Source organism: Mya arenaria, chromosome 17 (genome assembly GCF_026914265.1).
Source record: "Mya arenaria isolate MELC-2E11 chromosome 17, ASM2691426v1".
NCBI lineage: Eukaryota > Metazoa > Mollusca > Bivalvia > Myida > Myidae > Mya > Mya arenaria.
The window spans coordinates 41,947,544-41,963,815 of NC_069138.1; the positions used below are offsets into that span (position 1 = coordinate 41,947,544).

General features: G+C 34.9%; 1 protein-coding gene across 3 annotated transcripts in view; it reads left to right on the forward strand.

Annotated features, from left to right (window-relative positions):
* LOC128223682 (neurogenic locus notch homolog protein 1-like) overlaps positions 1-16,272 on the forward strand; it is a 52,042-nt gene that overhangs the window by 18,920 nt on the left and 16,850 nt on the right. For all 3 annotated transcript variants that reach the window (XM_052932980.1, XM_052932982.1, XM_052932983.1), the window contains 16 exons: positions 1,258-1,552; positions 2,419-2,562; positions 3,333-3,594; positions 7,681-7,865; positions 8,271-8,522; positions 9,187-9,295; positions 9,624-9,731; positions 9,894-10,007; positions 13,025-13,138; positions 13,834-13,947; positions 14,545-14,658; positions 14,998-15,111; positions 15,338-15,451; positions 15,701-15,814; positions 15,928-16,041; positions 16,154-16,267. In XM_052932980.1, coding sequence (XP_052788940.1) covers positions 1,258-1,552; positions 2,419-2,562; positions 3,333-3,594; positions 7,681-7,865; positions 8,271-8,522; positions 9,187-9,295; positions 9,624-9,731; positions 9,894-10,007; positions 13,025-13,138; positions 13,834-13,947; positions 14,545-14,658; positions 14,998-15,111; positions 15,338-15,451; positions 15,701-15,814; positions 15,928-16,041; positions 16,154-16,267 — 2,381 coding nt within the window. The remainder of the gene's footprint in view (positions 1-1,257; positions 1,553-2,418; positions 2,563-3,332; positions 3,595-7,680; positions 7,866-8,270; positions 8,523-9,186; positions 9,296-9,623; positions 9,732-9,893; positions 10,008-13,024; positions 13,139-13,833; positions 13,948-14,544; positions 14,659-14,997; positions 15,112-15,337; positions 15,452-15,700; positions 15,815-15,927; positions 16,042-16,153; positions 16,268-16,272) is intronic.

The window sequence follows — 16,272 nt, forward strand, 5'->3', positions numbered from 1 at the left end:
TTATAAGCACCACTATTCTGCCAGCTCTATTTTATAGCGGTACCGGGGGCACTTATTACTCAAGAGTGCAGATAGTGTAACCCTTTATTGATGAATCAAACGGTAAAAGACTGAAAATATACAAACAGACATTGTTAAAGAAAATGACAGAAATGACACACATTCAATGAATTACATATACAAACACGTTTACAACAATGCCTAAAGCTTTTAGATTAAGAAATTAACAATGATATTTGAATGCTAATTGGTGTTTGGACTAATTGTACAGTACACTTTACAAGAGGTGAAATTAAATTGGTACGAAGTAACATAGGTACGAAAGTTTATACAATTTTTTAGAGCGAAACTCCTCATACAGATCGGGAGGGGTTCAGAACAAAACAACCTATTAATTGGCACCACAACGTTCAAATAAATCGAGCATAGTGCAGCAAGTATAACAAATAAAGTTCTAAAATTTGTAACGTGGCAAAAGCCACACACATGTAAAGAAAATGCTTAAACCTAAGGTACGAGAACAATTCTCACGAAAATCCAGAATTTTACGTTGTCAACACTAACGTCTAGCAAGTTATGCAAGTTCCAGACTATCAGATATTATATGTTATTCAGAACTTTTACATTTAGAACAACCTATGTGGAAGCACATTCTCCATTTTTCTTAAATTTACTCGAATAAACCTCTAAAAATGAAAAATAAGAAACCATACTCACTGTTTACATCCATATTCCACTCATTTGCACTATAACGGAAGACGCGTTGGAGCATTTTCAACACATAACAAAATGTTATGGCTCCAATGATTACCCGCCGTGTGATATCATACTGTGTTTGTCTCATTTGAAATTGTGTTATGTTTTACCAACAATAATATAAAATAAAGCTCGTTTTACGGCTTTCGAATATTGCCAAATATGTCAGTAACGTCGTTTTTATTTCGAAAAATAGCAAATTAAAAAAAAAAGTAATATCTTTTTTGCATAATGTATTAAGGTAATTTATTAATTAATATGCGTAAAAGGCACCTCAGTACCTTTCAAATGATACCAAACTTGCATGCCACACAAGACATAAAAAATTATCACGAAAGCTATCAGATAACTAGCTTATTTTGGGGTCGGATCGCTGATCGTACTTGCGAGTTTAACAGATCGTCAAATTCAGTGTAACAAATACGCCAGTTGAAAAATTTCAAAAGATGGGGTAAAAAATCTCAAAAAGGTTCTAAAATATGTTATTTTCTTTCATTTTAGAGTACCAGACGATAAAAATCTGTTTGAAACATCGAACCATCTTACCCCGTGGCCAGCACAAAAACGTTTTTGTTCTTGCCCATCAAACTCGAGCGGCAGGGACATAACGGCAGGAATTAATTGCAGTGCAGTTGACCCAGAATTTTGCTATGTGCAGGGAAATGAGGACCAGTTTGATAGGTGTTTCACAACCCGATTAACAAGACGTAAACGGAGCGCGAATAGCGTGGAGTCTGATACCCATGAAAGTGCTGTAACATCAATGAATATGAATGAAACAGAGTCTGGGTCAGCAGTAAGTAGTTCTGTTACCACCGTGTGTTGCCATTGTTTCCTTCAATTATTGGCGGTATTCCGGATTCCGGTAAAAAAATAAACAGTATTCCGGTACCTGGTAAAACAATAAGCAGTATTCCAATGGGAGAGGATGTGACAGCCTTTATAATTGTATATCGTATACCTTACATAAATGTGTCCCTTCTTTGTGTATTTTAAGTCGATCGGTCCGTAAATCACAGTATTTTGATAGAAATCCAGTTTTATGACGTCGGCGGTCCATATCAAAATTATTGAATGGTAATATAAAGTGTTCGGTATAATATAAGAAATATTTACACACCACTTCGGGCCATATGGCATTATAAGGACCGGTCAGTCAGCCCCCGAAGGTGAATGGACCTCGGCTTACGCCTCGGTCCATATACACCTTCGTTGGCTGACTGGCCGGTCCTTATAATGTCATATGCCCCTCAGTGGTGTGTAATATTTCTTAAATATATATATATATATATATATATATATATATATATATATATATATATATATATATATATATATATATATATATATATATATATATATACCATCCCGTATACTGTCTTAACATACATTATTTAACATATCAATACAACTTAAACATATATATAAATTCTCTCTAACTAGAAGGGAATATATCAGAAATTAAATATTTTTTTTTTCTTTTTCATATTACGCTTTTTAGAACAATCATATTTGTACATTTACAGTTCCTTTATTCCGCTAGTATATTATTATGATCATTTTATGATATATTCATTATAATGAATACAGTATAGATAAAACTCGAAATGCACAACGTTCAAAAATTACTCTCTGCATAATTGAATTGACGTTCTTTCACAGTTTCTAACAGGAATCACTTTCGATAACGCAACTGCCTGGGCATACTGTGAGGATGCATTCAACATTACGGTTTTAAGAATTTGTTCACAGTTGAAGAATTTTACCCAAACAGACTATTTGCAGGACTGTGTGGATGACATTTTGGTAATTAGATTATCTCTTTTCTAATTCTCAAATGATATGTGTATTTCGTTTAGAATCAGTCGCCTTTCAAATGATCGTCCTTTAGAAAGAAATTATAGTTAATTATGGCTTCTGTGCCTGTCCCTGTATATTTCATTGCTTTCCTAGTATTAAAAGAAACATTAACTGACAGAACGTACAATATTACCGATGTACCATATTAAAAATAAAGCGGAAAAAAGTAGTTACATGAACTTTACTTTCATGATCGATGCATTTTTTGTGTATAATGTGTTGAGATTAAAGATCAACAACATATGATACTAATATATTATGTTTTTTTTGTAATTTTCACGGGTTTAGAATGAAACTGACCGTTATCGTAACAAGAAGTCCGCATTCAACCTTTTCAAACAACAGAAAAATAATTTCATAATAATAAACATCTATAACTTTTATACAAAACAGGCAAGTTATCAAACTTATTACGAACAATTAAATCGGCAGTAAAACTGTCTAGTGATTTGGACTTTGAAAAAAATACAGCTACATCAAAGCATATATTATTCATACATTCGGAATCTAGCATGTTTAATCCTCGTTATTAAGAGAATCTCACTTATGTTATTATGGTCGCGATAAAGTTAGTCTTTACACTGGGTTTTAAATGACATGTTATTGTTTTATTATCAACTTATCATATCGAGTTTGAATATTCGTCTTGTACAGCAGTACCCTTTTACCTACGAATCTTACTGTAAATACCAACATATCAACACTTTGTATTGCAGGCATTTAATGACACTGTGTTTACACCAACCTATGTCGATTTGCAAAAGAAGAAATGCTATTCGATGATGAACGCATCAATTCCACCGCCAGCAAAAGACTTCAAAAACATTTCACTTATTGTGGATGGGGAAGAAATAGAAAATGTCACGGAGGAAGTAATTAAGAATGCCGTAGATCCTGAATTCACAGTTGAAGTGTTGAATCAGATTGTTATCAATGACTGCCCACAGGAGTGCTACGGAAGGGGTGAATGTAACAACGGTAAGTAAAATACGATGTAAATGAAACAACGGTAAGTAAAAGAAGGGGAGAATGTAACAACGGTAAGTAAAAGACGAGGTAAATGTAACAACGGTAAGTAAAAGAAGGAGTGAATGTAACACGGTAAGTAAAAGACGAGGTAAATGAAACAACGGTAAGTAAAAGACGAGGTAAATGAAACAACGGTAAGTAAAAGAAGGGGTGAATGTAACAACGGTAAGTAAAAGAAGAGGTAAATGAAACAACGGTAAGTAAAAGACGAGGTAAATGAAACAACGGTGAGTACAAGACGAGGTAAATGTAACAACGGTAAGTAAAAGAAGGGGTGAATGTAACAACGGTAAGTAAAAGAAGGGGTGAATGTAACAACGGTAAGTAAAAGACAAGGTAAATGAAAGAGCGGTAATTAAAAGAAGGGGTGAATGTAACAACGGTAAGTAAAAGACGAGGTAAATGAAACAACGGTAAGTAAAAGAAGGGGTGAATGTAACAACGGTAAGTAAAAGAAGGGGTGAATGTAACAACGGTAAGTAAAAGACGGGGTGAATGTAACAACGGTAATTAAAAGACAAGGTAAATGTAACAACGGTAAGTAAAAGACGAGGTTAATGAAACAACGGTAAGTAAAAGACGAGGTAAATGAAACAACGGTAAGTAAAAGACGAGGTAAATGAAACAACGGTAAGTAAAAGAAGGGGTGAATGTAACAACGGTAAGTAAAAGACGAGGTAAATGAAACAACGGTAAGTAAATGAAGGGGTGAATGTAACAACGGTAAGTAAAAGAAGGGGGTGAATGTAACAACGGTAAGTAAAAGAAGGGGTGAATGTAACAACGGTAAGTAAAAGAAGGGGTGAATGTAACAACGGTAATTAAAAGACAAGGTAAATGTAACAACGGTAAGTAAAAGACGAGGTAAATGAAACAACGGTAAGTAAAAGAAGGGGTGAATGTAACAACGGTAAGTAAAATAAGGGATGAATGTAACAATGGTAAGTAAAAGACGAGGTAAATGAAACAACGGTAAGTAAAAGAAGAGGTAAATGAAACAACGGTAAGTAAAAGAAGGGATGAATGTAACAACGGTAAGTAAAAGACGAGGTAAATGAAACCACGGTAAGTAAAAGAAGAGGTAAATGAAACAACGGTAAGTAAAAGAAGGGGTGAATGTAACAACGGTAAGTAAAAGACGAGGTAAATGAAAGAACGGTAAGTAAAAGAATAGGTAAATGAAACAACGGTAAGTAAAAGAAGGGGTGAATGTAACAACGGTAAGTAAAAGAAGGGATGAATGTAACAACGGTAAGTAAAAGACGAGGTAAATGAAACAACGGTAAGTAAAAGAAGAGGTAAATGAAACAACGGTAAGTAAAAGAAGGGGTGAATGTAACAACGGTAAGTAAAAGAAGGGGTGAATGTAACAACGGTAAGTAAAAGAAGGGGTGAATCTAACAACGGTAAGTAAAAGAAGGGGTGAATGTAACAACGGTAAGTAAAAGACGAGGTAAATGTAACAACGGTAAGTAAAAGACGTATTAAATGTAACAACGGTAAGTAAAAGACGAGGTAAATGAAGCAACGGTAAGTAAAAGAAGGGGTGAATGTAACAACGGTAAGTAAAAGAATGGGTGAATGTAACAATGATAAGTTAAAGACAAGGTAAATGAAACAACGGTAAGTAAAAGAAGGGGTGAATGTAACAACGGTAAGTAAAAGACGAGGTAAATGAAACAACGGTAAGTAAAAGAAGGGGTAAATGTAACAACGGTAAGTAAAAGACGAGGTAAATGAAACAACGGTAAGTAAAAGAAGGGGTGAATGTTACAACGGTAAGTGAAAGACGAGGTAAATGAAAGAACGGTAAGTAAAAGAAGGGGTGAATGTAACAACGGTAAGTAAAAGAAGGGGTGAATGTAACAACGGTAAGTAAAAGAAAGGGTGAATGTAACAACGGTAAGTAAAAGACGAGGTAAATGTAACAACGGTAAGTAAAAGACGAAGTAAATGTAACAACGGTAAGTAAAAGACGAGGTAAATGAAACAACGGTAAGTAAAAGAAGGGGTGAATGTAACAACGGTAAGTAAAAGAATGGGCGAATGTAACAATGGTAAGTAAAAGACGAGGTAAATGAAACAACGGTAAGTAAAAGAAGGGGTGAATGTAACAACGGTAAGTAAAAGACGAGGTAAATGAAACAACGGTAAGTAAAAGAAGGGGTAAATGTAACAACGGTAAGTAAAAGAAGGGGTGAATGTAACAACGGTAAGTAAAAGACGAGGTAAATGAAACAACGGTAAGTAAAAGAAGGGGTAAATGAAAGAACGGTAAGTAAAAGAAGGGGTGAATGTAACAACGGTAAGTAAAAGAAGGGGTGAATGTTACAACGGTAAGTGAAAGACGAGGTAAATGAAAGAACGGTAAGTAAAAGAAGGGGTAAATGTAACAACGGTAAGTAAAAGAATGGGTGAATGAAAGAACGGTAATTAAAAGAAGGGGTGAATGTAACAATGGTAAGTAAAAGACGGGGTGAATGTTACAACGGTAAGTGAAAGACGAGGTAAATGAAAGAACTGTAAGTAAAAGAAGGGGTGAATGTATTAACGGTAAGTAAAAGAAGGGGTGAATGTAACAACGGTAAGTAAAAGACGAGGTAAATGAAACAACGGTAAGTAAAAGACGAGGTAATTGAAACAACGGTAAGTAAAAGAAGGGGTGAATGTAACAACGGTAAGTAAAAGAAGAGGTAAATGAAACAACGGTAAGTAAAAGAAGGGGTGAATGTAACAACGGTAAGTAAAAGAAGGGGTGAATGTTACAACGGTAAGTAAAAGACGAGGTAAATGAAACAACGCTAAGTTTCAGACGTGGTAGATGTAACAACGGTAAGTGAACGACGAGGTAAATAAAACAACGCTAAGTTTAAGACGGGGTGGATGTAACAACGGTAAGTGAAATACGAAGTGCATGTAACAACGGAATTTAAAAGTCGGGGTGCATGTTTCAACGTAAGCAAAAAAACGGGGTGCATTTAATAACGATAAGTAAAAGACGAGGTGCTTGAAACATTGGTATATAATGGATGGGGTACATGTAACAACGATGAGTAACGGAGAGGGTGACACAATGGTAAGTTAATACTTGGTGTTCGTTTAAACGTTAAGTAAAACATGTGGTTCATTTAACAACGGTACGTAAAAGACGTGGTGCATGTAACATTGGTTAATGGAAGACGGGGCAGATTAGGTATTAACGGTAAGAAGAAGACAATGGAAGTTCGTTGTGTTTTTTCCCTTGACCAATGTAGCTCTGCGCAATATCAAAAATGGACAAATTACAATAGTTTCAAGACGCAGCATTTAATCACCAACCAATTGCTTTAATTGATATTCTAGATAAATATGTTTTTGTTTTGTTTTTAAATAAAAACTTTTAGGAAAAGCAAGAGTCACTGGGCAACATTTTCCAACATTTATACTTGTTTTTCTCATCCAAGAATGACTTGAAATCTGATTGTATGACATGTTTGAATTCTTCATCTTATATTTTATTTCCCATAAGTATCAGATTTGTTAGACGAACACAAGTGAACGCAATAAGGAAGGAGAAACAAGCACAAAAATAAACAATGGTCAAATGTATATGCTAACAGTTTAATAAGTCATTTCAATATTTATATGAAAAACTACAGAAACAACATCAGTAGCCAAAAATTTAAGCAAAACCCCCGTTTAATGGAACAGGGTAAACGCCAAAGACATAGAATACAAAAATAAATCACAAACAAGAGCATGGATCAAACTGCACAAACAACACAGTGCTTATATACTATATAAAAACTATGGGGGGGGGGGGGGGGGTAAACCAGTTTACGTGCATAAACCTCACTCTTATCCCAACAATTGTTTATAGTAAACAAGTAAAAGGTAAATTTTATCAAAGTATGCATAACCTTGAGGAACCAGATAATAATAAACTATTAAGTTCAAAGTATCTTGAATAAAGAATCATGTCCAAAGGTTTACAAATCATCTTCACTGATCCTGGTATTATAAATGTTTATATCATTATATAAATAAATACTCCAGGAACTTGTAAGTGTAACGAGGGTTTCGCCAGCTCAGATTGCTCTGCAGACCTTTCAAAACCTGTGACTATGTACGGAATCCCGGACCGAGGATATTGTGATTTGAAATACAGACCATGCGAAAGAACGTCAGTATTTGGCACAAACATTGCCGATACAGTGAAGTGTTATTTGCAACACTTCTGGGTAAGGCTCTATTTTCAAGGATATCGTTAGAATGTACTGAAAATGGAATAGGAATGTATTAAAGTGTACAACATGTTAACTAACATAAAGTAATACCAAGATAATTTCAAGAAATTTTACCTCATAACCATTAGTCATACAGTTATCAAGTTTTTTGTTTCTGTAACACTCAGGCTTAAGACTATAACCTGCTTGGTTTGTTGGTGGCTCCTGTAAACAATGTTTAAACAAGACAACATAAAAAGACTTGACTATTCAAGTGGAAAGTAAAATGATTCCATGTATTACCTAAGTTTCAAAAATATATTGTTTGCTCAACATATGTGTGTGTTCATTGTACAAATTTTATCATTGTATACAAAATGTGATTCATATCATACCTAATACTTTTTCGTCATTTTTTAGGTAACGAACACTTCACTAACGTATTCAACTTTTACACCTGAGACGGAGGGATATATGCTTGCCCCTGACGAAATTAAATGTATTTTGCCAACGGCAGAACCCACAATCCCAGATGGTTTTTTGGCATCGGGATTCAACGTTTCTCTGAGCAACGATGGCAATCTGTACAGCGTCGATGATATGATCGTTGTTTATGACAGTGATTGTGTAAATTGCACGAGGCTTGGCTCTGACGTCATATGTGAAAGAATAGTGAGTGCACAATAGTAAATTTATTTACTCCTACTATTATTACATCCCTTTTACAAGTATGATAATGATACATCATATCATAATATAAGTATCTTCTATGGCCGAGAGTGTAAGATAGATTCATTCCGACCCGAGCGTAGGGTATTTTGCGGAAACGAGGTTTACCGAGTTTCCGCAAAACACCCTGCGCGAGGGTCTGGATGAACCTATCTTACACGAGCGGCTATGGTAGATGCTTTTTCTCCCACCTCAGTTACACAAAATTTAGTAAAAATGTATTTTTTGCTGGAACCCTTTTATGCTTAGTGAAAATAATTGCTTACGGATTCGCGATAATTCGTGGTTGTCATGGATATTTGCGCAGTGATTCAGAGTATGTAAATGGTCTGATCGGTCTCTCAGTAGTTCTAAGAAGAGTGAAGCATTTTTTCTTGAAAAGTGCGTGAAAACTGTTTTCTAGTGACATTTGAAGCGAGAAATAATTAACTAGCGTTCTAAATATTGCCACAAGACCAGGTTTCCATGATGCGCTACAGACGACAGTCTTCAACAAGGGAGATAATTACAATGTGGTGACTATTAAAAGAAGTTCCATACGGGCATTTTATCTTCGCCTGTGGGCAAGATGTTTTCATTGAATAGATAAAAATAGCATTTTTTGTAGGACGGTTCCTGTATGAAGGACGGGTTGTGCTACGTAGAGGGCGATTATGAAGGCTGCTCAGAATGTTCCAGTGGACTTGGTGGAAACGTTTCTTGGATTTACCAATGTGGTATAGTATTTGCTGAGCGAGCCAGTATCGGTCATCCCATCTGTTATTGCAATAGCTATTTTGACGAGCCTGTGATCTGTTTAATGTGTTTTATCTTGTGCCTCTTTACATACTCTTTATATTTGAATTATTTGATTACTGGGCTTGGACCTGTAGTTTCCATTTAAGTATTGTCAGTGTAGATTAGATTGCATTCTTTTTCTTGTAATTTACATTGTACGAAGGTACAAAGGTATATTGGGTTTAGTTCTTTCATACATTGACTCTTTAGCAATTACTGTTGTTAAGAAATTAATTGACGCTCTGTTTTGTACTCTATCTTTCGCAGCCTTGCCGGGATGTAATCCTTGTTTGAACAACGCTACTTGTATCAACGGCTCCGACGGATATAGCTGCATGTGCGCAGATGGCTGGAGCGGAACACATTGCGAACAAAGTATTTGTCTTATGATGATTAATATCCTAGATTTATTTACTACTTTCTTATAAATTGAACATAAAGTCAATATAGGTACAATAGGATATTGTTAAACAATTTCATGTTAATAATGAAATATTTTAAATTCGTTTGTTTAAAAACGTATTTACCTTTATCTAGATATCGATGAATGTGAAAGCAATCCCTGTGTAAACGACGGAAGCTGTATTGATGGTTTGAACGGTTATACTTGCGTCTGCACAGATGGTTGGGAAGGAAAGAACTGCGAATTAGGTAGGTTTCTTTTAGAGGAATGTGTATATGGTTGTTTTATAAAATGTTCAAAATACATTTAAGACCAACATTTGTTACGGGTATATCTTATATAGTGTCAAAGGAAATCAAATAGACTTCAATAATATGTTTACGTTTATTAAGAACTTGAATAAAGGATAATTAACAGTGAATGAAAGCAAAATATTCAGGTACCCAACAAAATACAATGTTTTTAACCATATGTGAATGGCAAGAGTCATTATAATATGTTCAGTAACATGTGGATATCGTGCAAGCACCATGCAATAAAACGAAGCATTCGACAACATTTCAACAAAAGAGATATAGAAGCCTGAAACATTTTCAGATATGAGATAAGTATAAAGTATGCCTTAAAATTTGTTTTGAAGGCTAATAACGGCACAATAAAGTCGGTTGAAGACCGGTTGTGGATCGACCTTTGACTGTAGCACACATACAAACTCAAAAGCATTTACATTGCGATTACCTTTATTAGGGCTATGTTATTGATTGGTGCTTTATAAGCCGTTATATTGGAATGGAATGTGTCTGGTTTGACAATAAATATACGCTTTTCGCCATGTGCGTGTCTGTAAAAAGTACAGCATTGGTGGTCCTTATAAGGCAGATACTGATGATGTTAACAATGCTGGTTTTAAATACAATAAAACATATAGATGTACGATCCATCGCTATTGACCTATAAGTACGATTTAATAGAAATTACCTGGATGGTAGATATTTTGATGAACCTGGTCGCATCAGCATGATATATAAGAACACGGTTTATTCTTTAAAAATATGACGATGGTGCCCATTTACAATAATGTCCAGCGAGATACATTTGATTTTTTCACAAGAAGACCTGTAGACTGTATTTGTTATGAACATGCCACGGTATCAGTTGTTTGTCAGGAATGTTTACATAAACATACATGCAGCTCGAAAACAAACTCGTTTTTGTAGTTTAAATGGCATTATTAAAATTCAATATAATCATAATAATTTGTAGACTAAGAAAAAAATAATTCACTAAAAGTATAACAACAGCTTGAAGTGGTGTATGTTTGGCTACCCTTTATGAATTTACTTGATATCGTGGTAGCCTTGGCTAATATAAGAATACTGGCAACATGTGTTAAACTTATGTTTGGCTTATGTTTGGTTTATGTTTGGCTACTAGTCATGTTCTAATAACTTGATCATTTCACTTTGGCTCGAGTGAAATGATAACACTGTAGACAACTCGGGACTACTTTTCCATCTTTTATAAGATTTGCTTCCCTTGACTTGTAAAAAGTTCATGTATGTAAACAGAAGAGTACTTGTTTGTTGTTATCTGTAGTGCAATTATAGACACATTGGCCGAATCGTATAATTGTCAATAATAAACAAACATTTATGTGATTGATTATAACTATTTAAAAAATGAACCATTTTATAAATGAACTATTTCATGGAACATACTGTTACAATTAACCCGCTGGGTCTGTATCGGTTGAATATTTACTAGGCCATATGTGCTTATAATAGAGTTGATAGATCATTTATATCTACACTCTCTAACCGCGTACATGTATGCACTAGCAATTTGCATTTTACTAATTTCCTTCAACTGTTACGTTCATCAGTTATTTTTTCCTTTTAAAAAGTAATGATAAGTAAAGGCATGTCCAAAAGCTGAACGATAAATGAGTCCCGCCTTATTAAATCGTTTAGATCATCGGCCATACAAGTTGAACAATAAAAGCAGATTGAAAACTAACCAGGTCATGGGGATTTCCGACATCTTATCGAGAAAACCTTCAAAGTCCGCGCTCAAGCCTTATCAAAAGCATCGTTGGGCACATCTTCGACATTTTTTTAGGGTTTTCGTAAACCTAAAATGTAACAGAAACGTGACATTCAACTTTAATAGATATGACACTAATTCGCTGTCTCAACAACAAAACATCCGTCGGCTGCACAGCATGAATACACCCCGACCCCTCCCCCCCGTAAGATCCATAGTTTGAGAGCGACAGTGAATAGATATACACTACGAAAAACACTGACCGCAGACTTCTGTTGATTTTACGCAGACACACTATTATATATCCATATTTGATTTTTTTTAAATATGTTGAACTTGTTCTTGAATGGACAAAAATGCCACATGCTCCATTTTCATTATGTATTTCCGAAATGCTTTTGATTAAATATTTGGTTTTTTTACCTCAATAAATGTTAAAAATGATAGGTTTCGTTGATGGTATAGGGTGTTATCTAAAAATAATTTCAATTGCAACAACTATTTCTATTAAGTGTGGAACTTGTTTTAGTGGACAAACTACTCTCGCGAATGGAAGGTAACCTTGACATAGCGGTAATGCCGCAGTTACATCCCTTCGCAAAGAGGCCACAGAAAGGGACTGTCGTCAAACACAATTTACTACAGAGGGGGAATATATTGAAAAACACACACGATAAATGCGTGAAATAAAAAGAAAAATTGTTGAATTCAGTGTAAGATCGTATTTCACACATATGTATAGCTGAAATCAGGTGAAACGTCGTATTTTATTTCACGAGTGGTCACAGAAATTTACGCCACTCGAGAAAATATATTTCCTGTGACCACTCGTGAAATAAAATACGACGTTTAACCTGATTTCAGCTATACATGTGCGTGGGCTTGATTAGTATTGGTTTTGCAGTGAATCTGTTAACGAAAGAGGGATACTCTTAGCTTATCCGTAAATCGCATTTGATCAGTGTAAGCTAAAACACAAATCTTAGAAAGCTCAACGGAATGGACTTATCGAAAGGTTTAAGAAAAGTTTAAAAATCAGGGCAAGAATGTACGTATGGATCTATGGAAAACTTGCATTATTTCAGTTATCGGGGACCTTATATAATTTTATGTTTAGAGGTTTGCCCTCATTCATTTCTTTTTAAAATATAATACATTACATTTATTTAAAAATTAAAATAGTTGTTTTTCGAATTTGTCTACCTTTGTTATTGCATTACAGACATAGACGATTGTCTTACCAACCATTGTCAAAACAACGGTAGTTGTGAAGACGGTTTAAACACATATACATGCAAGTGTGCTGGTGGTTTTAACGGAACTAATTGTGAAAACGGTAAGTCAATATAAGTTCAATGAAAATAACGATTGTTTTTATGTAAATTATTCGACAGCTCGGGGACGTCTGTGAAATTACAGTAAGAACTTTCCATTGTCCGTAATTTGTCCGTAATTTTGTACACCATTTTAAATGGAATTATATGTACTTACCAAAATAAGTAAAGGACCATAATTTACAAAGCTCACACAAATGATCATGCTCATAAAAGAAGTTCAAGACGCTGGAAAACAAGACATGCAATAGCCATAATGTGTGGTTATTCTCCTCTAAAAAGATTTCTCTGATTTCATATGTAAGAAATATTTGCCTGTTTGTCTCCCTTTGAAAATGTTATGTAAATCATTTTCATTTATTTATATAATGCATTCGAACGATATCCTCATTGTCGAAATAATCTGAACATGTGAAAACAAGTAAACTATGTGGACTGATTTTTTAAAAAAGCGTTTCTCTAGTTGTACTTGACATTTAAAAAGGTATTGTACTCTTTCAATCAGATCTAAATTACTGCATTCCAATTGAATTGTGATTGTTTCGGTTTCATAGGCTGTCAACAATCTTTTTCGTTTGTTCATTAGTTGAAATAAAACATGTGTTTAGTACCTTTGTTTGTCATAATCCCTGACATTAATATGCGTGTTTTGGAGTAGATAATCAATTAATATCACGCATTAATGTATGTCTTGTAGAGATTCCAATCTGTGATAGGGAACCTTGTCAGAATGGTGCTACTTGTAATGAAACGACTGAAGGATATTCTTGTACATGCGTTGCTGGGTTTTCCGGAACCCGTTGTGAAGAAGGTAAAATATGATTTTCACGTTTATAAAACAAAATGTACCAAGAACTGGTTTTACCAATTAAACTTAAACGAAATGTTTTCACATCGACGGACAGAGACGAGTGTGAATAATGGAAGAATTTTGATTTACATCATTAACAGCTTTACGTATCAGTGCGATGAAGGATGGTAGGGCATAGATTGCGCATTAAGTATAGTTGTTTTTTCTCGATAGTTTTCTAAATACTAAACGGTATTTCGGAGGAAATCTATTCTCATGGTGAAATTATTTCTGTATGTATATCATTTCTTAAGATTTAAGGAAATATTTTAATTTGTAAAATCTATTTGAGTGTTTCTTAAGGATTAAATAAAACACTCCGTCATGGTTTTCATTGACAAATTCATACGATTGCTCTTAAATCTTATGTTAGAATGGAGCAACCTGAGTTAATGGCATTAACAGCGACCAAGTGTGAACGATTGCGATGGGCAATCCTGTGATATCAATACGCTTCTACGGATTGTTTATCAATAGTGTAATAACGTTTTGTAAGAAAACGTTTGGAGCAAAGTAAGGTTTTTTCTATGTTAAATTGAATGTATAATATTTGTACAGATACGGACGAGTGCGCTAGCAGCCCGTGTGTGAACGGAGCGACCTGTAATGACAGCATTAACGGTTACAACTGTGCATGTGTTGGTGGCTGGCAGGGAACAACTTGCGAAACCAGTAAATTTCTAAAGATGTTTTACGAACAATGTCATAATTTTAATATAAGAATAGGTGTTTGTAAGTGTAATTTATACTTTGATATAAAAATGAGCGTTCGATAATGGTACATATGCGGACGATTCTGCTGGTGAACCATGCGTAAACGAAGCCACCTGTACGGACGGTATGACAGCTACAACTGTACATGTGTTAATTGCTGGGACGGAACTAATTGTGCAATCAATGAGTTTCTAGAGATCTTTTTTTTAACACTGTCTTTCAATTAATGTATGATTTCATGAGTGATAGTGAAAATAATGGTTTGATTTTGAAAATGAGCGTTCGATATATGTGCAGATACGGACGATTGTGCAAGTGGACCATGTGTAAACGGAGCCACCTGTACTGACGGCATAAACAGCTACAACTGTACATGTGTTGATGGCTGGGAGGGAATTAATTGTACAACCAGTAAGTTTCTAGATCGACAATAGCATTGCCTTACTTTGTATATTAGAATTTGTCATTGTTAGTGAAACAAATGGCTTGATATTCAAACTATCGTTTGCTGTCTGTACAACCAGTAAGTTTCTAGAAATGTTCTGTAATAATAATGCCTTTATTTTTTATTTTGGAATACGTTGTGATCAGTATACTAAATATTTTGATATCTAATAAACGTTTTCTATTTATGCAGATACGGACGATTGTGCTAGCATCCCATGTGCAAACGGAGCCAACTGTACTGACCGTATTAACAGCTACAGCTGTACATGTGCTGATGGATGGGAAGGGACAACCTGTGAACTCAGTAAGTTTCTGGGGATGATATATTAAAATTGTGTTTCCTTTGACTTTAGAATTCGTCGTTTGATTTTCAAACAAACACTGTATATCTATACAGATAAGGACGATTGTGCCGGCAGCCCATGTTCGAACGGAGCCTCTTGTACTGACGGCTTTTGCATTTTATTAACATGCCTTTTTATTGACTTATGAATTCATGATTTAGGTGTTATTAATAGTTTGATATTGAAATGAACGTTCGATCTTTGTGCAGATACGGACGATTGTGCAAGTGTGCCATGTGCAAACGGAGCCACCTGTACTGACGGCATTAACAGCTACAACTGTACATGTGCTGATGGCTGGGAGGGAATAAATTGTACAACCAGTGAGTTTCTAGAAATGTTTTGTAATAACATTGCCTTTATTTAGATTTAAGAATACGTTTTCGTCAGTTTACTATATTATTTGATATTCAATAAACGTTTTCTATTGGTGCAGATACGGACGATTGTGCTAGCATCCCATGTGCAAACGGAGCAACCTGTACTGACGGCATAAACAGCTACGGCTGTACATGTGCTGATGGTTGGGAGGGAAATAATTGTACAACCAGTAAGTTTCTAAAATGTTCTGTAATAACATTGCCTTTACTTTGATTTTGAAATACGTTTTGGTCAGTCTACTATATTATTTGATATTCATTTAACGTTTTTTATTTGTGCAGATATGGACGATTGTGCTAGCATCCCATGTGCAAACGGAGCAATCTGTACTGACCGCATTAACAGCTACGACTGTACATGTGCTGATGGTTGGGAGGGGACAACCTGTACACTCAGTAAA